Below are 24,094 nucleotides of genomic sequence, written 5' to 3'. Positions count from 1 at the left end.
CCTCCTTATTGAAATCGAGAACAGGTTTCTTTACTTCTGTGATTAGTTTGGTAGTTAGATTAATATCCCAAATTCGCTAAATAGATACTTTTAGAATCGAAGTGGAATGTATTATAATTTGCTTATATGAATTGAAATTTTTTGTGTTAGCTTTTTAAAATACATATGTGTATACCCAGCAATGAGTGGCATAAGCAATCAATAAAAAGTTTGATAGACGGAGCACGCTACCACCACACCACCGGCCGCCGTAGCGTATGCGTAGGGACAATTACCTTTCTCTTTGGAGACCCATCCTTTAGAATAAAATAAATCATACACCTTGAATTTATAAATAAGGTAAATATAGAAAATTCTGATATTCTTCACAACGACGTATTTCAAAACTTCCTTGTATTAAATTTTACAATTTTATACCCTCGCCACTAGGCCTAACCATATTGAATATTGAATTTCGGGTTAACATTTTACATAATCATTGTCTCTTATCTACAAGTTTCAATCCTTTTAATCTATACATTTTGGTGAGTACATATGTATGCATGTCTACAACTTTACACATGTCTGCAATATTTACTTACTTTGACGTAAAGCAACGATTACCCATCGCACATCATCTTGATGCATAAATGTAAATGGGCTCAAATTTTGTACTTCGTCTGTCATATAGCCGGCTACAAGTCCAATTCCTTGGTCACAATCAATAATACGCCCATCGATCAGATGTCTTGTTTTATATTTCATGGTATTAGCTTCAAATACGCTATTTATCACTTTGGGTAGTCGAATAATACGCGTTGTTGCAATCAAAACCTACAATCATATTAAAAGACTTTTTAAAGAAAGAAAGCAAGATCCGTATTAATAAAAAAAATAGAAATTGCTTTTGATCAATATTTTAGTTTTAAGAAAAAAGATACGGAATATTAAGAAAAAGCAAGTACTTAATTTTTTATCAATATGGTGCAGGTTGGGAACTATTTGTATATAACTACTTACAATATCATTTCCACTTATCGTATGTAATGGTATTGTGTCATCGCGTCCACGTGAACGCCTTATTATTTGCAATGTTGATGGAAATGTATTCACTCTCTTGTCTCGTGGTGCCGCGTCACTGCGCCTAAAATTCCCTTCAATTTTGACAATTTCATACGATGTCGGTTCCGAACGGGGTCCAGCTCGTGCTAATCTGGGAATGTAATTCATGTAATTATACATCAAAGTTTCTGTTCAATCATGAATGTGTGAAAGTGAATTGCGTTTCGATCACAAACCTAACTGTAAAGCTGCGCTTGTCCGCCCGCAGGCGTTTGTCGATGTGCTCTTCTTCTTCTTTTGTGCGTTTTCTTTCATTTGGATCACCATCGCATTGTGCATTAAAAAGTTCGTCGAGATCGGTGGGTATTAATTGTTGCTTCATTATATTGTGATCTTCAGGATGTGTTATATTCAAAATATTTTGTCCATACAAATCAATCTAGCAACAAAGATAGGAAGATACAATTTGATTCAAGACTTTTTTTTTAAGTATACACACGTTTAAAAGAATGCTTTCTTCAGAATCGCACTCAAAGGTTTTGTCACACAGTCAAATATTTGTTACTAATATTAATTTATTTCATGCCATATTTCGCTAGGAATTTACAGAGTTCCCTATTGGCATATCCCTCTGGAAAATTTAGTTACCATCAGAATAAGCGGTAATGTCTTAGGGGAAAAATGGCTGGAAAAAACGATGGTTAAAAGTTTTGGTAACAAAACTTTTCCCACTTCCCAGGTAACATTTGCAATTAGAGCGTTAGTGGGGAATTTGCTCGCCCTACTGGCTATTCAGATATGCTATCCTCCCATGGCGTATGAGTAACCTATTGATGTCATGACAAAGAAACTATTTTATAAATTATTAAAATTTCAAACCTTCAACATACATCCTTATTCTAAGCTGGCACCAACATTTTTCTAACCGGTTACGAAATCGCTTCATAGTAACTTTACGTATTCTGATTGCGGATAATAACGTTACCATTCAAATAGATGGTCACATCTTGCTACTACGAATAATTGCATGTACTATTTGATAATCAGTTTTTGGAACACAAACAAAAACAAGTATGCTGCTAAGTTGGGAATATTAGTGTTTTTTTATTATGAAGCACAAAAAATGGTTAAAAAGCTTATGAAACTCAGACTTATTTAGGTTCAGGTAGTTTGTGGACATTTAAACACAAAGTTATTGTCACTGCATGCTTAGCATGCAGAGTCAGAGTCAGAGTTATCATCTAAACTAAGTAAAAGTAATATTTAAAATTAAGTAGACTTTAGAACATAGATTTCTTCATGAGATGAGCTTATTTTATTTCTGGATTTCCTTACTGACCATAGAGTGTTAAAAGGGAACAATTTATCACTTTTCAGTGACAAATTATAACATGTATTACACCGAAACTCTGGCCTGCAATGCATGTTTGAATAAAACGCTATACTTTACGAAAACTTGCATGGTCTCAAGGTATGCAATACTTGAAGTCCCATAAATATATCATAGGACCACGAAAATTATTAAAAATTGGATGGCACACTAGTTAGATATTTTAGAGTAGTTGCGGAACTTTTGTCTACCTAAAATGTTCATTCGTCCGACTGTGCGATAGACTAATCATGGTATTTTCTAAAAAAACGCACCCGTGTGGACAATTTTCTCAGAATATACTTATAGTTCAGCACGTCTGGATTCTTTTTTAATTGTATTTAAATATTTGGGGGTCACATCTGGTAAAAATCTGAAAGCGTTGCAACATTTGTGTTCCGAAAAGTATTGCTCGCTGTAAAAAGCTTAAAATGTTAATGTGAAGCTACCTCCGTAACTGGTTTCAACAAGCAAAATGTGCTGATAAAGTCTCAAATTTAAATTCCACAACATCTGGTGTTTCCGCAAGGATCAATCTTAGGTACAATACCCTTAATTAAAAAAATTTTAAAGCTAAACGGTTTTATTGAAAACAATACTTACATTATAATCTAAGAGCACGTGACTCCTCATGGAACTTGGGGGTGGGGAGGGAGGGATGGCCTGAAGGTTTAATGTGGCCATATAAATCGTTCCCGAGATGGTCGGGCCAGCACCTTAATGGTGCTGTGTTACCGGAGCGTATCGGACCTGTATCCGACAAAGGACCATCACATCGATAACACTCCCCAAAGCCTTCGGGGAGTAACCTAATCGCTACAACAACAACAACAACAGCACATGACTGCCAGACCTTCGTCATTTTATAAAAGTTGAAATTTCGCCAGTGCATACTTCCAACTGAAGCAGGATCGCTGGTCTATTATAAAACTTGAGTCATAGAAAAATATACTTTTTTTCGTCATTTTATAAAGACTGATTTTCATATATTGTCTTCGTCAGGATATAAGAATCCACTAGCCTCATTGACGGACAGTTTCCATAGTGGCTTTGTCCAGCCAGACAACCTTAATCAGGTTATGCTACTCCTCACATTTTTAGAAATTTCACGCGCCCAACGCTTTTATTTAATTGTCTGATCAACTCCCTAGATTGATGAGGAGTGCGATTACTAGTACCTAGGACCTACCTAATTATTTTCTAGGTTTCAGTATTATTATTACTTAATGTAAGTATTGTTTTCAATAAAACCGTTTAACTTAAAATTTTTCTTTTATTATTCTATTTCATATATGTAATACTCCTATATTGCTACAAAAAGCTAGGTACAATCCCAAACATCAGAGCTCCGATATATTGCTGTTTAAACATTTTTGTTTTTGTATTCAATAATCGAATGTACCTAAATTAAAATTTTTTTTTGTCACACTTATTCTGCTACAATCACAAAAATTGTATAGGCTGTCTTGTTTTGATTTCGAATTCAAAACACATTGCGAGCATTTCTATTAGCAATATAGGAGTATTACATATATCGTTAGCTTAATGTGAAAATGTGCTAAGTCAACTTTTACGAATTTTACAGGAGACAAAAAAATGAATAACTTTCGAAATAACCTTCTTTTTTCAAAACTGTGAATGAGGATACCTTAATTGCAAATGCTTTTGAGTGTAGAAGCTTTGAAAAAGATCAATAAAAGTCATGTATGCCAACCCAGCAGCTATTTTATGACTTAGCACAATTTCCGCACTCATAACAATTTTTTTCCTGACTTAGCACTTTTTACTCAATGTGTTTTCCCATCACTCCTCACCTTTAGTGATTGAAATAAAACACTAAAACTATATATTTCACAAAAAATACTATTTAAAACTATTTTTAACGGTTCTGATCTGGACTCTTTTGCCGGATGCTGCGCAGACAATAATTTATATTTAAATTCAAACAAATGCTGTGTTGTGTCTTATTCCATAAAGACAACTGCCACAAACTTTATCTACAAACTAAATGCTAAATCTCTTAATCGTTGTCAAGAGAGTAAAGACTTGAGTGTAGTTTTTAACTCCAAACTTTATTTTTCTAGTACCATTGATTTCGTTGTTTCAAAATTGGTTGCAATTGTTGGGTTCAGTAGACGTAACACCAGTGATTTTAATGACCCTATGACGTTGAAGGCACTTTATATATCCTTGGTCAGAAGTCGTCTTGAATATTGCTCAATAATATGGAATCCTTTCTATGAATCTAACTCCTATAAAATTGAGAGAGTTCAAAAAAATTTTACAAAAATTGCTTTACGTATGCTTCACTGGCCAGACGGTCTCCCATCATATACCAGCAGGTGCAAATTGCTTGGTCTTCAGGCTTTTTATGACAGAAGAACTTTTATCTCACCCATGCTTGCCTATAATGTAATAAACGTTAGCACGAATTGCTCTCATTTATCTAATTTGTTCATTCCACATATTCCAATGCGTGATCCTCGGCATAAAAGATTACTTATATAAATAACTAATAACACGAATTATGCTATGAATGAACCTATAACTAGGACTACGCATCTAGCAAATTGATCCCGTAGGGTTCTTAATTTTAGTAACAGCTTATATAAGTTTAAGCTTGAACTGCTTTCTATTTTTAAGTAGTCTGTTACAAAGCACGTAGTTATCGATATGTAAGAATTGAAGTAGATTATGGTCAGCGCAAAGCATTTATCAAACACCAGGTATGTCTCAATTGGGTGAATCCAATTTAATGGGGTTTTGTAGGCAACCCTCTCAAGCACAATATATAGCTTCTCCAACCCAATTGTCAACCTCACCTAACCGTGGCGAATTCTGTTTGACAGCCAAGGCTCTGGCGACCCCACGTTCCTCAAGGAACTAGGGGGTGGGAAGGACGGGATGGTTTAGAAGGTTTAATGTGATCATATAAATCGTTCCCGAGATGGTCGGGCTAGTACCTTAATAGTGCTTTGTTACCGGAACTTACCGGATCTATATGCGGCAAAGGACCATCAACATCGGCCCAAAGCCTTCGGGGAGTGTCTTCATCTTTAATACAACAACAAAGCATGTACCTTTAGACTGAATGAATTAAATAAATAAATAAAATGCGCGCACAAAGAAATGACTAGTAATTCAGATTGATATTATAGACTGGTTGACTTAGCACACTTTTTTTGAATAGTTGACGACTTAGCACATTTACACATCATTGAAACAGCACGTAAAAATTAAATATTTTTTTCTTGTGATCGATGTATTTCGAATTCAGTTTTAAAACTGCATTAAAATAAATTTTTTTCAAAAAAAGCGACTTAGCACATTTTCAAGTTTTTAGTCTTTAGTTCATTTAGTGATTCCTCTATACATAACACTTCCAAAGACTTTACTCGACTCAGCGCCACATATGCTTGTCCCTCCCCGAACTCCAAAGTATTTTCATGTCACTTCTAGTGGACTGTATGTAATATTTGTTCCAAATAAGAGCCAAAACAGACCAAAAATAAGATTTTTTGTGAATATCTCAATACTTGCGCCACATAACGGTTTTTTTTTTCATAGGTCGCTTTCTATTCATGTATGTATTATGTGTTTCAAATATGAACCAAATCGGACCACAAATATGATTTTTTGAAATATTTCGTTCCATGCGCCACCTATCGGAGTTTTTTTCTTATTATTGCATTTACACTCTTTCAGTGAGTTTTACAGCTCCGGCTCACGCTCAATTCTCACGGGAATGCTCTGGATCATTGAGAGACTTGAGAAGCAGATGTCGTGAAATTTTCGCACACGTGAAATGTGATAGGCAGATGACGTCGCTGTTTTTCATTTCACTCATACGGCGAAAGGCTAAGCAGCGACATCTATTTTTGAAAAAGTAGGTATATTAAAGGCCGCGTTGCCAACCTAAAAAGAAGTAATTAACAAATTATCTGGCTCACAAATTGAACCAGACTTCTATCTGCATTTATCTGGCTCAAATCGTTGTTGTTGCATTTACATGCAAAATTATTTATCTGGCTCAGGATATTGCCGCCGGATGATAGCTATTGTCATTGGGATCTGAACTATCCAAGTTTCAAGCTTGTAGCTTATAGGGCAGTTACTCAAATTTTAATTACAAAATTCGTAAAAAACGAAATTTGTGTCAGTCTCGGACTCGTACTATGAATCTTTTGGTTCCGAATTTTAGGTACTCAGCATCATCCAGAATATTGTAACGAATTTGCTTGCAAATCCTCTTATTTGCAATCCTCTGCTAAGTTCGAATCACTAAACTGTTGAATAAATAACTCCACTTTGTAATAATGCAAAATGGCCTTTATTAAAGTACTTCACAATACACTCAAACTGTGCAACGAATAGCTTGCTTAATAACCACACTGATTGATAGCTCAATGAAACTCTACTATTCAAAATAATACTGCTATTGCTCGCTAGATATCGTCTTAATCGCAACTGCTTGAGAACTCAAATCAAACTGAATTACTTCTTACTCGCTTGCCCCGCTTTTATAGTTTACGCTGCATACTTCTGGGCTCTTCGATTTCCAGAACTTACTAGTTGTTTCGGCTACAAAATCGCCAGCCACAACTACGTGCACAAATTATTGCTCTCTCTTGTGACAACTCAGATAAGATATATGCATGTGTTTGTGCATTGCCGCTCCGCTGCTCGTATACGTACATATGTGTAGACGCAATTATTTATTCGTTTATGTAGATACATAAAGATTGAATTATTGATGTGAATGTTTGTAGTTTACAGTCTCTCGCGCGCACATAGGCATATAAGTAAATGCATCTGTGTGTGAAATCTCTCTGGGCTGCCTTATATCATGGCGGAACCATACAAGGTGGCAGCATGGTAACATACCTACAAACATAAATAAAGGTTACATGTACTTTGTTTTTGTAAATTCGATGGACTAATGTCAAAATCGTGCTGCGCCGTAAGTTGATGTATCAAACCAAGTAAAAAAATAACACCTTATATAGTTCCGCCATGCCTTATATATGTGTATACTTGATTTGATTATTAACGTAAATACTGCTTGGCATGGCCTTAGCATCGCCTTAGTGATGGGATAATTTAGTGATGCTAATATCCGTGACACTGCCCTCCACCTAAGTCTGATCGTCCCGATCAGAAAAATCTCTCGAACTAAACGTTGCTAGCCTTTCCAAATGGACCACCTTCATTTTGGTTCGTGGTTTACCGATGGTTTGTATGCGGTACACTACATCGTTGATCCGTTTTACAACTTTGTATGGGCCTTCCCAATTACACTGCAATTTCGGGGACAAACCCTTTTTTCGTTGTGGGTTGTATAACAGCACCAAATCTCCTTCCTGAAAACCTTCTGAATTAATTGCTTTATCATATCTGGCTTTCATCTTGTCACTCATAATCTTTGTTCGTTGCCTTATAAGATCATGTATTTCTCTTAGCTCTTCTTCCAAATCACTAGTGGATTTCCTGACATTTCTCTCCGCATTGGCATCTATCCCAAACTTCAAATCAGCTGGCAGTCTAAGGTCATTGCCAAAAATTACTTTTGCAGGGGTTTGGCCCGTTGTCTCATGCACTGCTGATCGGTAAGCCATCAAGAATAATGGTATGCGGGTATCCCATTCTTTATGGTACTTGTCCACTACTTTCCTTAAGTGCTCCTCCAATGTTCTATTGAATCGTTCTACCATACCATCGAATTGAGGATGCAATGCAGTTGTCCGTGTTTTTCGAATGCCCAATGACTTACGCATTTCCTGGAACACAGCTGATTCGAAATTCCTGCCTTGGTCAGAATGTAACTCCATTGGTACACCATACCTTGCAACCCAATTGTTTATAAACACTTCTGCTACCGTTTCCGCTTCTTGATTTGGGATTGGGTATACCTCTGGCCATTTGCTGAAATAATCCATAACTACCAGTACATATTTGTTTCCGCCGTTGCTAGTAGGAAATGGACGGGCGACATCCATAGCGATCCTTTCAAATGGCGCACCTGAGTTATATTGCTTCATCTGGCCATGACTTCGTGTTCTGGGCCCTTTCGCTCTGCTGCAAACCTCGCAGTTCGCAATCCACTCAGTGACCGACTGACGGCAACCAACCCAATAGAATCTCTGTTTAATCTTCTCGAGCGTCTTCGTGATTCCAAGATGACCTCCGCTTGGACCATTATGCAGCTCGCTGAGCACATCAGGAATCCTCTTTCTGGGAACAACTATCAGTTTATTCTTGTATTTACCATCCTCACTCTCCCATACTCGATGAAGGCAACCGGATATCAATTCTAAACTGTTCCACTGTGCCCAATATGACTTCGCAATGGGACTCTCTGCTGACATCTCTTCTCTGTTTGGTCTTTCATTTCGTTCGAGCCCTTGCATAACACGTGACAGATCTGCATCTTCTAGCTGGCACTTTCTTAGCTGTTCCTTGTCCCATTCATCTGTACATGTTATAGTCATTAGCCGGATATCTATAATGTCTTCTTTAGCCTCGGCTTTTGAACAGTGCTTGCATTCCAAACTACATGGTCTTCGTGACATTGCATCGGCATTTCCATGGGTACTACCTTTTCGATGCTCAATGGAAAAGTCATAGCTTTGTAGTCGCTCGATCCACCGTGCCAATTGTCCTTCCGGATTACGGAACTGCAGTAGCCATTTTAAAGCTGCGTGATCTGTCCTGACACGGAATCGCTGGCCGTAGAGGTATTTGTGAAAATGTTTAACGCACTCTACCAATGCCAACAGCTCTCTCCGCGTAACGCAGTAGTTCCTCTCTGGTTTTCCAATCGAACGGCTGTAATATGCAACTACCTTCTCCTGTCCATCGACCAGTTGTGATAAAACGCCTCCTATAGCATATCCACTCGCATCTGTATCTAGAATAAATGTTGCTCCTGGAATCGGATATGCTAACATTGGGGCAGTGCACAAACGCTCCTTCAATGTTTGGAAAGCCACTTCTTGCTCCTTCTTCCATTCAAAAGCTTTATTTTTTCTTGTAAGCTCATGGAGGCTATGGGCTACGCTGGAAAAATTTTGTACAAATCGGCGGTAATATGTGCACAGCCCAAGGAAACTTCTTAATTCATGTAGGTTCTGTGGTCTTGGCCAATCCTTTACAGCCTCTATCTTTTCGTTCGCAGTGCAGATGCCCTCTTTTGTTACCTTGTGACCCAAATAATTTACTTCCTTTTTAAACAGCGCACACTTTTTGGGACTTAACTTCAGACCAGCGCCAGCTATTCTTTGGAAAACTTCCTCCAAGTTCTTAAGATGTTCATCGAAATTCTTGCCCAATACGATGATGTCGTCCAGGTACACCAAGCATGTTTTCCAATGTAGTCCTTTCAATACCTGATCCATGAGTCTCTCGAAAGTAGCTGGTGCATTACATAGTCCAAAGGGCATTACTGTAAATTGCCAAAGACCATCTCCGACGCTGAAGGCTGTTTTCTCTTTGTCTTACTCCTTTACCTCCACTTGCCAGTAGCCGCTTTTCAAGTCCAGTGTGGAAAACCATTTCGTACCAGAGAGCGAGTCCAGAGTGTCGTCAATTCTTGGCAATGGGTAGCTATCCTTTTTCGTAACGTCATTCAACTTCCGGTAGTCCACGCAAAACCTCATTTTTCCATCCTTCTTCTTTACAAGTACTACCGGTGAGCTCCAGGGACTAGCTGATGGTTCGATGACGCCGCTGTCGCTCATTTCTTGTATAATTTGACTCACGACTTCCCGCTTCGCCAGTGGAACACTACGTGGAGCTTGACGGATCGGCCCCGCATCTCCAGTGTCAATTTGATGTTTCACAATGTTGGTGCGGCCTGGTTTAGAACCATCCTGGTCAAATATGTTCGCGCACTTTAGGAGCAGTTGTTTTACCTTACTCTGATATGCTTCCTCTAGCCCCTGCGTCCATGCCGTGATGTCATTTGAAAGATTAGTATTACTAGCTGAAACGTGTTCCTGGAGCTGTTCACAGTTAATAACTACTTCAGCCTCTTGGCATCTTCCCAAAATAGCTCCTTTAGTCAGTCTGAGTGGTGAATTGAACTCATTGAGTACTCTTACCGGAACACGTCCATCTTGTTTTGTCATAGCCAGGGTTTTTCCTACAAGTATGTTCAGTGCTGATTTGTTTGCTGCTTCGACAACCCACAATTTGTTTGTCCCACAATCTCCATCAACCTTTGCCCAGATGACTGCTTCGGATTTTGGTGGTATTCGCTGACTCTCTTCCACCAGCACTCGTTTACTGCTGTAGCCTCTCTCGTAGCCGAAATTAAGTGGTACATCCATGTTCTTATATCGCATCGTCTTGCTTTGCATGCCGATCTTGATGCCCTGGTCGATTAAGAAGTCCACTCCAATTATGATTTCATTAACAATCTCTGCCACTATAAAATTGTGTACTACCATGACGTTCCCAATTGCGACTTCACATGATACTTCTCCTAGAACCGTGCTGTCTTCTCCAGTGGCTGTACGCAATCTTGCTCCATGCAATGGTGTTATCTTCTTGTTGACTAAATCCGCTCGAATGATGGAATGAGATACACCCGTATCTACAGTCAGTAAACGTTCCTTTCCATCCACATGTCCTCCGACAGTAAGATTGTTTGACCTTCTTCCAATTTGTGAGATAGAGATTATGGGGCATTCAATTGAGGGAGCCAGCTGTCGCCCCTTGCGGCTGACTCGCTTTAGTTTAACAATTGAGTGGACTTGGAGATTTGCTCATCTCCTTCAGCTCTGCGTTTACGGCCACCCACATTGTTGGAGCTATTGGGACCGGTGCTGCAATGTCGTGCAATATGACCTGGGTTGCCGCACTTGAAACATTTAATAACTCCGGCATTTTTCTGTTGTGATCCCTTCAGTGCTTCCAAAATTGTGTCTACCCATTCTGGCCTTTCTACTTCTACACGATGAGCCTTATATGCTGGTTTACTTAATAGGGAGGCAGTTTCCTGAGTCAATGCATGTGATACCGTTTCAGCAAATGCCAGTTTTGGGTTCGCGTATGTAGCTCGCTTCGTTTCCACGTCTCGTATGCCATTTATAAAACTCTGGATTTTTACCCTCTCGGTGTATTCCACGGGTGCGTCCGCATTTGCTTTTTGGTAGCGGTTTTGCAACTCAATTTGGAATATCTGTTTTCTATGCTCGCTTCCATAACGTCATTCTACAGCAGCCATCAATGCTTCATAATTGTTCCGCTCTCCTTCCGGAATCGTCTGTAGGATTTCCGCTGCTGGCCCCTTCCATGCCACGAACAATGCAGCAACTTTATCTTCCGCATTCCAGTTGTTCACTGCTGCGGTCTTCTCAAACTGAAGCTTGAAGACCTGGAAAGGAACAGAACCGTCAAAAGATGGAGTTTTTACCTTTGTATTACTCGCTGAAGCAGCCGGCCGATTAAGTTGCAATTCCTGTATACGACCTCTCAACGCATCCACCTCTGCCTCGAATTTTTCTTCAAACTGCATTATTTTTTTGTTCATGCGCGCTTCGAGTTTTGATGATATACGCGCCTCTTGTGCTTCTAGTTGTACTGTTATGCGTGTCTCTTGTTCTTTCAGTTGGGTTGCCATATATGTCTTTTGTTCTTCCAGCTGTGATGACATATTTGTGGATATTTGTGATGACATTTCTGTTATACGTGCCTCTTGTGCTTCCATCTTGGATGTTAAAAGTGTCTCCTGCGATTCTAGTTGTGATGCCATATATGTCTTCTGTTCTTCCATCTTGGATGTTATACGGTTCTCCTGCGATTCCATATATGTCTGCTGTTCTGCCAGTTGAGATGACACTGTCGATGTTTGAGCAGATATTGCAGCTAAAATCATGTTCAAGTCTGTACTGGTAACCGTCTGCGATGTTTCGTTCTTCTCTTCAATTTTTGTTGTCTCCTCGCCATCAAGATGAAAGACATGCTCTTCCACATCAATTCCTTCTGCTTCCATTGCTTCTCGTAGCCGTGCCTGAAGTTCGAGTTTAACGCCGCTTGTATTCAATCCACGGTTCTCCAACTCCTTCTTCAGTTGCGGGATCTTCAATTCACTTAACTTTGCCATGTCCTTGTTGTCCTCTAGAATTTATTCAACAATTCCTATTCTGACACCAATTGTAACGAATTTGCTTGCAAATCCTCTTATTTGCAATCCTCTGCTAAGTTCGAATCACTAAACTGTTGAATAAATAACTCCAATTTGTAATAATGCAAAATGGCCTTTATTGAAGTACTTCACAATACACTCAAACTGTGCAACGAATAGCTTGCTTAATAACCACACTGATTGATAGCTCAATGAAACTCTACTATTCAAAATAATACTGCTATTGCTCGCTAGATATCGTCTTAATCGCAACTGCTTGACAACTCAAATCAAACTGAATTACTTCTTACTCGCTTGCCCCGCTTTTATAGTTTACGCTGCATACTTCTAGGCTCTTCGATTTCCAGAACTTACTAGTTGTTTCGGCTACAAAATCGCCAGCCACAACTACGTGCACAAATTATTGCTCTCTCTTGTGACAACTCAGATAAGATATATGCATGTGTTTGTGCATTGCCGCTCCGCTGCTCGTATACGTACATATGTGTAGACGCAATTATTTATTCGTTTATGTAGATACATAAAGATTGAATTATTGATGTGAATGTTTGTAGTTTACAGTCTCTCGCGCGAACATAGGCATATAAGTAAATGCATCTGTGTGTGACATCTCTCTGGGCTGCCTTATATATGTGTATACTTGATTTGATTATTAACGTAAATACTGCTTGGCATGGCCTTAGCATCGCCTTAGTGATGGGATAATTTAGTGATGCTAATATCCTTGACAATATTCTTTGTCAGTGAAATCCGTCTATGGAACTCTCTTCCATCTAAGCCAAAAGCTATACGAAAAGCAGGATGTTTTAAACAAGCAGTAATAACTTTCCTCAGCTCTTAACTTTTCTTAAACGATAGTTCGATCTTTGATTCTAAATCTATGGCCCGAAAATGTTTCTATTTTAAAATGAATAATGATATTTTTAAGATATGAATGTTATTAGTATTATTATTGTTTTCTTTTTTTATTATTTCTTTCTAATTATATTTATATGTATGTGTCATATTTCCTTTGTGAGCTTTAAGAGTGATTGATGTACTACCTAAAATACTTGAGTCTTACTTGTACAAATTGTTTAAACAAATAAAAAAAAAAAATAAAATAACATTTCATCCAAATACTCCAATTGTGACAAACCCGAATTTTTATTAAGCAACATTTGCATCAATACGTAGCAGTGTACTGATGCCTTCCGGCAAAAACTGTGTTAACAGGAGATATTGTGGAATTTCCAAGTGTTAGTATGAAATATTACTTAATTTATAAGGACCATTTTCTCCTTAGAGAAAAAGCTTAGGCTCTTTAGGATACTCATGGTCGAAACCATGGGACCAGATTAACCTATAAATACAAGTAAAAAATTTAATCAGACGTGCTGGGCTATTATTTTATTAAAAAAAAAAAAGAATTATCTATGCCATGCCAACCTTCAGAAAAATACTATTGTTACTTGCTGTTGTTGCAAAATTTCTTTTATACACCATTATTAGCGATAGATTTACCGTAATTTCCTTTCAGGAAACATTTCTAATAAATTAAAGTAAGAATATTGATAAAAATAAACTAATAACAAAAACTGTGTTTTAGAGGTACGACTAAAAAAAGTAGAAAATGTGCCCACTAAGGCATCGAGTCCCGGGGATGCCGATTCCGAGTCCCGGGACTTCTGAGCAATTTTGCCATTCTGAAATCCCGGGATCTCGTACTGCAAATTTAAATATCTTTAATTAGCTTATTTTTTCAAGTTTCAACTTGAGACCACAGAAAATCTTCTTTACCTGAAAAAGGAAGCAGAAGCAAACATTTTCGTATCCGATGGATCTTGTGGTGTACATTTAGAAATATAGTGTAATTACAATTTTCCCTACCAGAATGTTTCTCAACTACAGCAAGGTAAGCTTTAGCCTTTAAGATATTGCTCATAGTTTAAAGATATTTTTTTTAGAATAAAAAAGTATTTTGAATTGGCACATGTGTTAAATTGTACAACAGAAATATGTTTTTTTTTGCGTGAAGCGAAACTAATTTTTTATTTGTTTATGAAATTCAGAACAAATTTTCGTTTTAAAACGTATCACTGATATAAATGCTTTTTGTTAAGCGACTCACATTAGTGTACGTTAGATAGTTATTTTTGACAAAAAGAAAATGAAAATCAAAGGTAACAGTCTCTGGCTGATTTCGAATTAAAATTTCAAATACCGAAATCCCGAGATTGCTAAAGATCTTTGGGATTCGATTCCTTAGTGCGCCCCTGGTTTCAATAATTTGTTTCGTGGAGCACCGTTTAAAAACAGCGAATTCAGTTTCTTTATAACTTATCTATTTGATCACTGATTTCAATGAGTGATATATTGTTGTAAAAGTGTTCACTAAGGGTGGAATTCGTCCCAAACTGTCATTAACCTATCCCGCAACACTCAGCGTTTATCCACGTTTACCTAAAACTGACACGCTTTTTCGAGACACATATAAAAGCAATTAAGAATAATGTAGGGATAGATTAAGATATCATTCGCGTGTTATTTTGGTATTCGCCAGAGTAAAAAAGTGAAAATCGACAATAAAATAGAGAAAAGTCAGTTTCGCTGTGCTTACAGGCTGTCAAAAAAGCTTTTTCTTTAACTCTTTGGTAAAAACTGCATAAAGTTCTTAAGAAAACCAAAAAATCCATATGAAATGACATTCAAGAAATGTTTAGGAAAAATTTCATCTGTCAAAGTTTCTTTCGCAGTACGCAACTCTAAAGACATTTCTACTACTATTTTCCAAAAATTTGTAGGAACCAATTCACTCGGCAACTCTGGTTTTGCTAAGAAATAATTGATTTTGCATTGTTTCTTAAAGAAAGGGTGACATTTCAGAAGGCAAGCAAACAAACAAAGTTAAACATTTATTAAAATAAATTAAAATGCAATATTCTACTAGTGCGTCGTCAAACGTCAAATATTCTTGGCTACACTCGTTTGCATACATTAGAAATAAGTCAAAATATTTCTTAAGCGTTTCCTTTAGAACTGTTGGGGCCATTTCAGGCTTTATTTTTCTCCATACATAATTTTACGCTTTACTGTGCATTCCACTTTTAAATATATTCGGGACTTACCTGACAATGACCTAAATGCTGCTCTACGCTCGATGAGACGAGAACGATTTCTCCATGGCAAGTTATTACTATAAAAAATCTATCCAGCAGTTCCATTAAAGAATCCGTGTATTGTGGGCGGGACTGATTATGGCTTTTACCAAATGCTAAAATAAAAATTTAGATAAATATTATTGTTATAAACATGTAATTATGTAAAAGAACTTTAAAGTATAACTGATATAGGTTAATAGATCTACATATTTTAAAATTTTTGCTAGGCTGAGCTTAACCGACCGATCTGGTAGGGTTAAACTCTAGTTAACCTATCGGTGATTTCCGTTCGTTCGAAATGACGTCGAATATACACAACAAGCATTTGAACTTGAGTACCATTAGAGCTCATGTTGATAACTAGCATACCTCTAAAATCTGAAGAGTTGTTACGAAACAGTAGCTCAACTTGAGAATCGTAGTGTACTCAGAAAAAGAAAGATGAAAAATGATAGTTCCCAACTTGTGGTCCTTTGACTGGACTCAAGTGTAAGATTCCAATACTACAGTATTTTCACGAAAATAAATATATATGCTTTTTTTTGATTTTGTTTGCTTTGGTGGTACCACCTTGGAGGGTTTTTTTTTCAACTTCACCTCAACTCTATATCCAATGTAGGATATCAAGATCTCCCAAAGGTTGAATAATAATTTGAAAATGCAAATGACGTTGGAGATTAACTCGAGAACTATACATTTTTCAAAATTTCTCAAAGGTTGGATAGTGATTGGAGAATGACGTTGGATATCAACTTGAGGACTACCTGGTTTAAGAATAACTAGATAATGATGTTGGATATCACCTCCGGAACTAGATATATATTTCGCTTGTTGGGTAAGCAAAATCCAGTTGTTGTATCAACAAATTATCTAGATAATAAAAAAACCAATGTTGCCGCACAAAAATCATACCACAAAGGCGGCCTTAAACTGTGACTGAAAAACTGCTCAGTAGTTTAACTGGAGTTTAAATTTGACTAGAGTTTAAGCAAACCTAGCTCAAGCTTAAATTAATCAACTACTGAAAAACCGGGCCTAACTCGCTAATGTCTCGTTGACATGAAATTTCGAAAATAAAAAAAAGCATGTAAGTTTGCGAGCTTAGCAAGCGTACATTAATCTAAAAAAAAGAAACTCCCGGTTTTGAACACGAAATCGGTTGACCATCATAAAAAAGTCTTAATTCCAAGAATTCAGATCGGTGAAAGTTCTTTTTTGATCTGACTCTTTTTAAAAAAATTAGTTTTTTTGTTTTTTAAATATACCAGCTTTAACTTTAAGATACCAATATTAACATAAATGTATGCATCTTAAATTTTTTGAGAAATTTCCAAAAATAGTCCGATGCTTCATAGGGCCATTTTTTTTTTTGATTGATTGATTGATTGATTGATATTTATTATTAATATGTTTACATATTTTTTGATTTCACAATAAATTTTAAATATCACAAATTCATTTTCAATTCACAGACGTGTATGATATATATATATATTAAGTAATAAAAAGTAAAAAGTAATAAAAAATATTTTAGCCTCGAATAAGATCTATACATAGCCGTTTAAAATTCATAATATTATTATCTCGTTTGATATAATCAGGTAACGAGTTAAATATGTTAAGGCCCTTATATAATAATGTGTTTTGGGCTGCAGTAGTCCGCTGTAATCCTAGTCGAAAGTCATTCGCATTCCGCACAGCATATTGGTGTGTATCTCTAACATACTGAATGCAACTTGTTAAATACATCGGCGCCCTGTTCTGTTTAATTTTAAAAATCATTATTAGTGTATTGAGCATCAGTTTTTGCTCAATATTTAGCCATTTCAATGTTTCAAGCATGTGACTTATTGGGGTGTATTTGTGGCATTTTATTATTGATCTCATACATTTGTTTTGTAATTTCTGTATCCTTCCTATTTGTGATTGGTTACAAGATGTGTACAGAATTGTGGAACAGTATTCAAAATGTGGCTTTATGATTGTATTGTATATTTTTATTGCTGTTAAAGTGTCTAATTTATTTCGTATTCTTCTAAAGAAGTAAATCTTTTTTGCAGCTTTTTTACACAAATAGTCCACGTGATTGTTAAATTTGAGCTCATTGTCTATTATTACACCTAAGTATTTCATATTGGTTACTTGCTCAATACTAGTATTATTTATCTCTAAATTTATTTCGCTATCTGTATTTATCACCATTACTTTTGTTTTCTGTTCATTTAATTTGAGCCTATTCATTTTAAGCCATTTCATAATTTCATCTATATCACATTCTAACTTTCGTTTACATTCTTCCACTGTTTCTGCTTCTGTATATACCAATGTATCGTCTGCATACATTACCAATTTGGATTTTGATATCACTTTTTCTATATCATTTATGTAAATTATAAACAGAATTGCTCCCAGAAGAGATCCTTGGGGCACCCCTGTATTCACATATGAAAAACTTGATTTTGTGGATTTTATTTTTGTTTGCTGTCTACGATTTGTAAGGTAGTCCTTAAACCAAAGTAGCTCTTTTCCTCTTATTCCATACATATACAGCTTTTTTATTAGAATACCTCTGTCTATTGTTTCAAATGCTCTTTTAAAATCAAGAAATAGAGCTGCTATTATTGTTTTTCGTGGACGCTTCTTCCACTCACTTACGACGAAGTTTATTGCACTTTCACATGAATGATTCTTACGAAAACCGGACTGGTTTAGAGACAGTATATTATTAGTTTCTAGGTACGTTTGTAGTTGATTTTTCACAACACTTTCCATTATTTTTTTAAATATCTTAAGAGTATTTATTGGACGAAACTCTTCACATTTTTTTGTTTTAGCGATTTTTTCAACTGGCACTACCAATGAGTCCTTCCATTCATTTGGGAATACTCCGCTCATTAATGAATGATTTATTAACTTTGTTAAGAAAGGCCCAAGTACATTCCAGTTGTCCAAAATGATCTTTGGGCTCACATTATTCCAATCCTTTTTGTTCTTAAGTTTTTTACAAATTGCCTTTAGTTCGCAAATTTGTATTTCTTTAAAATGAAAGGTTTCAGGACAATGATCAATATTGTTAATATATATTTCTTTATCAATTGACTGATCTATTAATTCTATGCTCTCAATGAAGTATTTATTGAGCTTATCAGCTATTTCATTTTCATCACTTATTTCTTCGTTTTTATAAATTATAGAGCTTATTTCTTTTACATCTTTGCTAAGTATTAAATTTTTAAGTATTCTCCACATTTCTTTTTGATTTGTTGCGCTATTGATTTTTAGCTTAAAGTATTTATTTTTTTTCTTTATTATCTCTTGTTTGTATGTTTTACATATACTTTTATAAATTAACCATGAATTGGTATCGTCCATTACTCTCGCAGCTTGGTATGCTCTAATTTTATTTATTTTTAACTTTTTTAACGTTGAGTTAAACCATTTGTTGCGACTTGAGCGATTTCTAATCGTTCTACTTCTCGTATTAGATACCACCAAATCTTGTATGCACTTTTCCAGAATAACAGTGTTTTCATTTACATCATATGCGTTACTATGTTTTAGGTTTTTGTTTAAAAGCATTCTATTAAATTCACGCTGGTTGTAGTGGAATTGTTCAATTACTTTGTACTTTGGTTTTATTACACTTTCGCGAGTAGCTTTTTCAATAACTATCGACTCATGATCTGATATTTTTAGAGAATGTTGCACTGTTACTCTCAGATTGTGTATATTCGTTAAAACATAATCAATCAAGGTTTTAGAGTTTCTAGTTATTCTAGTATTCTCGTTCATTTTCTGCATTATACCGTTATCATTTGTTATTCTTTCTAATTCTCGCTTGTATAAACTATCTTTCGACCAGTCAATGTTAAAGTCGCCTGCTATTATAAAATCTTTACTTATTTCCGTTATTGTTTCCAGTTTATCTTGAAATGTGTTGCAAAATTCACGTTCCGAGCTATTTGGTGATCTATAAAGCCCCATGATGTACAGCTCGTTGTTATCAACGATGCATTTTATTGTTAATGTCCATATTTTCATATCACTGACTAGACAGTCTACAATATTCGCTTTAATTTCTTTATGCGTGTATATAATCACGCCACCTGTTCTTCGAGAGCTTGATACACACTGAAAACTATTGAAATTTTGTAGTTTTATTTCACTAAGTTCTATGTCTTCGGTTACATGAGTTTCCGATAGAATTATTATATCGTATTGATGCTCTTCTATAATGTGCTCTAACTCCGCTTTATTATTTATAAGTCCTTGTATATTTGCATAAAAAAGTATTATTGACTTTGATTGCTAGTAACCATTTTTTCTCCTTTTAGCTTCCAGTTTATTCACATATAGTGGACAACTTTTACTAAATGTCACGTGATTAATGTCCACATCGATATTTAGTCTTTCTTTCGCACGTATGCAGTTAATACATTTATTTGTTAATTCTCGGTTGCAATCCCTTGAACTATGTTTTTCTAAACATTTCACACAGATTTCTTCATTTTTACATTGTGCGGCTTTGTGGTTGAATCCTCTACATTTATAGCACTGTTGTACCTCAAGGCCATCAAAAACTCTACATTTTTCCCAACCTATATTTACTTTTTCGGCGGCGATAGTCTTTTGGAACGTTTCCGGATCTGCTTCGATTAATGCATTGTAGTATATTACATTGAGCTTTTTTGTTTCATACTGTTTTAAAACTTTCAGATTTCCATCCGCAATGTAAGTATTTTGTTTTTTTAACATTTCAATTATTTTTTCATCTGCATGTTTAAAGTTCATCCTCGATATTACAAATCTATGAGACATAATTTTGGGTATTTTTACTTCATATTTTTCACCAATACGGTCCTCGATTGCACATTTTATTTTATTTCTTTCCGTGTCGTTTTCACTTTCGATTAATATCACACCATTTGCTCTAGACTGTACATTGCTTATTTTCAGTTCTTTTGGATCAACTTTTTCATTTAAATCGGTTTTTGTTTGATTGCTGTTTTGTTTTGATTTAGGCTTTATTATTAAAGGCACTTCTTTTCTAATATCTGGCATCACTCTCTTATCTTTTTTTAGTACTTCAGCAAATGACATTTGTTTGTTGGCGGCCTTCGTTTTACCGACTAACTCTTTTATTTCTTTTTGTGCTTTCTTATTCTCTTCGCTACTATTTTTAATTTCACTGCAAATTTTCTCGCTGTCTTTCTTAAATATCTCCGCTACATCTCTTATTTTCTTTACTTCACTTATATTTACTACACATTTTTCTTGCACCTTTTGCATTTCTTTTATTCTCTCGCTAAATTTAATTTCAATCGCCTCTAATAATTTTTTTATTTCATACTCGTTATGTTTAAGCGCCAATTCGAATTCACCTTTGTACTCTTCTAATAGGGCACCATTTTTGTTTATCACTGCTTGCATGTTTCGCATTGCAGAATCTATATTATATATATATGTAACGCAGTCGTCACACATAAATCTTAACAATTTATTTTGATTTAGCACAGTAGATGCATATTCATCTAGGCCACAACAATTTGTTTTTAGGTGAAAAATCTTCCCGCAAACACCATCGCACCGTATTCCAGTTTCTCTGTTAATTGCTAATTTGCACTTATCACACGACATTTTTATTTTTGAGCTTTCGTGTATATTTGAATTAAAAAACAATTCATTGCTCGCTCGCACGTATTATAGTGTCTAAGTAAAATCAAAATATTATTTTACTACTGCACATAAACCATTAAATTCAATTTATTTACAAATATCACACGGAGCTAGTTAGATACACGTCCGAACTCGTTGAAATCACTCGCAAGGAGCGAAAAAATCTATTTTTATACCCAGCTGTACTAGTACACGGGGTATTATAACTTTGATTGGATTGGTTGTACAGGTATAAAGGAATCGATCTATATATAGACTTCGCTATTGAAAATGAGCGAAATCGGATGATAACCACGCCCACTTTTTATATATACATATATATAACATTTTGGAAAACACAAAAAAACCTGATTATTTAGTAAATAATACACCTAGAATGTTGAAATTTGACGTGTGGACTGATATTGAGACTCTTGATGAAAATTTGAAACTTTTTTAAGATGGGCGTGGCACCGCCCACTTGCCATAAAATCAATTTTACAAATATTATTAATCATAAATCAAAAATCGTTAAACCTATCGTAACAAAATTCGGCAGAGAGGTTGCCTTTGCTATAAGAAATGCTTTGAAGAAAAATATAAAATAAATATAAATTTATATAAAAGATTTTTAAAAAGGTAGTGGATGAATAAAATAAGCTATATCTTTGCAAAAAAGAGCTTTATAGCAATGGTATTTCATTTCCCAAGTGGACAATAAATAGGAAAAACTTCAAATTTTAAAAAATGGGCGTGGCACCGCCCTTTTATGTCTAAGCAATTTTCTATGTTTCGGGAGCCAAAAAATATATTTCTTTTTAGATTTTTGTTGTGATAACCCGTAAAATGGTCTGACTTTAAAGATGATCTGTGGTTATCGAAAGCTAGTTTTAGGAAATAACCCATACCCTCGCAGAACGTTAAAAATGATTTTACGAAATAGTCTTGAGCCAGATAGACAATTTTATTGATTATTAGAAACCAAATTTAAAACAAGCTATACTTTTTCTTTATTATGACCAAAAATGTGCTCTGACAATTTCTGACAACCGAAAAGTCATAGAAAGTATGAACTGTGTTGATATTCAGTCAAAATTATACCCACAAAAATGTTGTCGTCAAAACCGCGCATTGTGGTGTTGTTCTATATAAAAACCGAAATATTGTGTGAATTTCATCCCCAATGAGTTCTGAAAAAAACTATTATAAACAAGTAAGGAAGGTTAAGTTCGGGTGTAACCGAACATTACATACTCAGTTGAGAGCTATGGTGACAACATAAGGGAAAATAACCACATAGGAAAATGAACCGAGGGACACCCTGGAATGTGTATCAAATGAAAGGCATTAAAGAGTATTTTATGAGGGAGTGGGCCATAGTTCTATAGGTGGACGCCATTTAGGGATATAGCCATAAAGGTGGATCAGGGTTGACTCTAGAATTCGTTTGTACGTTATGGGTATCAAATGAAAGGTGCTAATGAGTATTTTAAAAGGGAGTAATCCTTAGTTCCATAGGTGGACGCCGTTTCGAGATATCGCCACAAAGGTGGACCAGGGGTGACCCTAGAATTTGTTTGTACAATATGGGCATCAAACGAATGGTTTTAATGAGTATTTTAAAAGTGAGTGGACCTTAGTTCTATAGGTGGATGCCGTTTAGAAATATCGCCATAAAGGTGGACCAGGGGTGACTCTAGAATGTGTTTGTACGATATGGGTATCAAATTAAAGGTATTAATGAGGGTTTTAAAAGGGAGTGGAGGTTGTTGTATAGGTAGTCGCCTTTTCGAGATATCGCCATAAAGGTGGACCAGGGGTGACTCTAGAACGCGTTTGTACGATATGGGTATCAAACAAAAGGTGTTAATGAGTATTTTAAAAGGGAGTAATCCTTAGTTCCATAGGTGGACGCCGTTTCGAGATATCGCCATAAAGGTGGACCAGGGGTGACCTTAGAATTTGTTTGTACAATATGGGTATCAAAAGAAAGGTGTTAATGAGTATTTTAAAAGGGAGTAATCCTTAGTTCCATAGGTGGACGCCGTTTCGAGATATCGCCATAAAGGTGGAGCAGGGGTGACCATAGAATTTGTTTGTACAATATGGGTATCAAAAGAAAGGTGTTAATGAGTATTTTAAAAGCGAGTAATCCTTAGTTCCATAGGTGGACGCCGTTTCGAGATATCGCCATAAAGGTGGAGCAGGGGTGACCCTAGAATTTGTTTGTACAATATGGGTATCAAAAGAAAGGTGTTAATGAGTATTTTAAAAGGGAGTGGGCCTTAGTTCTATAGGTGGACGCCGTTTCGAAATATCGCCATAAAGGTGGACCAGGGGTGACTCTAGAATATGCTTGTACGATATGGGTATCAAATTAAAGGTATTAATGAGGGTTTTAAAAGGGAGTGGTGGTTGCTGTATATGTGGTCGCATTTTCGAGATATCGCCATAAAGGTGGACCAGGGGTGACCCTAGAATTTGTTTGTACAATATGGGTATCAAAAGAAAGGTGTTAATGAGTATTTTAAAAGGGAGTAATCCTTAGTTCCATAGGTGGACGCCGTTTCGAGATATCGCCATAAAGGTGGAGCAGGGGTGACCCTAGAATTTGCTTGTACAATATGGGTATCAAAAGAAAGGTGTTAATGAGTATTTTAAAAGGGAGTAATCTTTAGTTCCATAGGTGGACGCCGTTTCGAGATATCGCCATAAAGGTGGGCCAGGGGTGACTCTAGAATT

The 24,094-nt window shown here is 36.0% G+C and overlaps 1 protein-coding gene across 5 annotated transcripts in view; it reads right to left on the bottom strand.

Annotated features, from left to right (window-relative positions):
* Positions 1–24,094, bottom strand: part of gce (germ cell-expressed bHLH-PAS) — a 140,145-nt gene that overhangs the window by 6,028 nt on the left and 110,023 nt on the right. For 4 of the 5 annotated variants that reach the window (XM_067786238.1, XM_067786239.1, XM_067786240.1 and 1 more), the window contains exons 4-7: positions 15,665–15,810; positions 1,278–1,480; positions 1,000–1,192; positions 582–813 (exon numbers count right to left, since the gene is read on the bottom strand). In XM_067786238.1, the coding sequence (XP_067642339.1) occupies positions 582–813; positions 1,000–1,192; positions 1,278–1,480; positions 15,665–15,810 (774 nt within the window). Of the gene's footprint in view, positions 1–581; positions 814–999; positions 1,193–1,277; positions 1,481–15,664; positions 15,811–18,264; positions 19,739–24,094 lie in introns of those variants that run through there. The other variant, XM_067786237.1, reaches the window with a different exon arrangement.

This window comes from Eurosta solidaginis, chromosome 4 (assembly GCF_040869045.1).
Source record: "Eurosta solidaginis isolate ZX-2024a chromosome 4, ASM4086904v1, whole genome shotgun sequence".
Lineage (NCBI taxonomy): Eukaryota > Metazoa > Arthropoda > Insecta > Diptera > Tephritidae > Eurosta > Eurosta solidaginis.
Note: the sequence above shows the minus strand (reverse complement) of the source record. Positions and strands in the feature narration are given on the sequence as shown.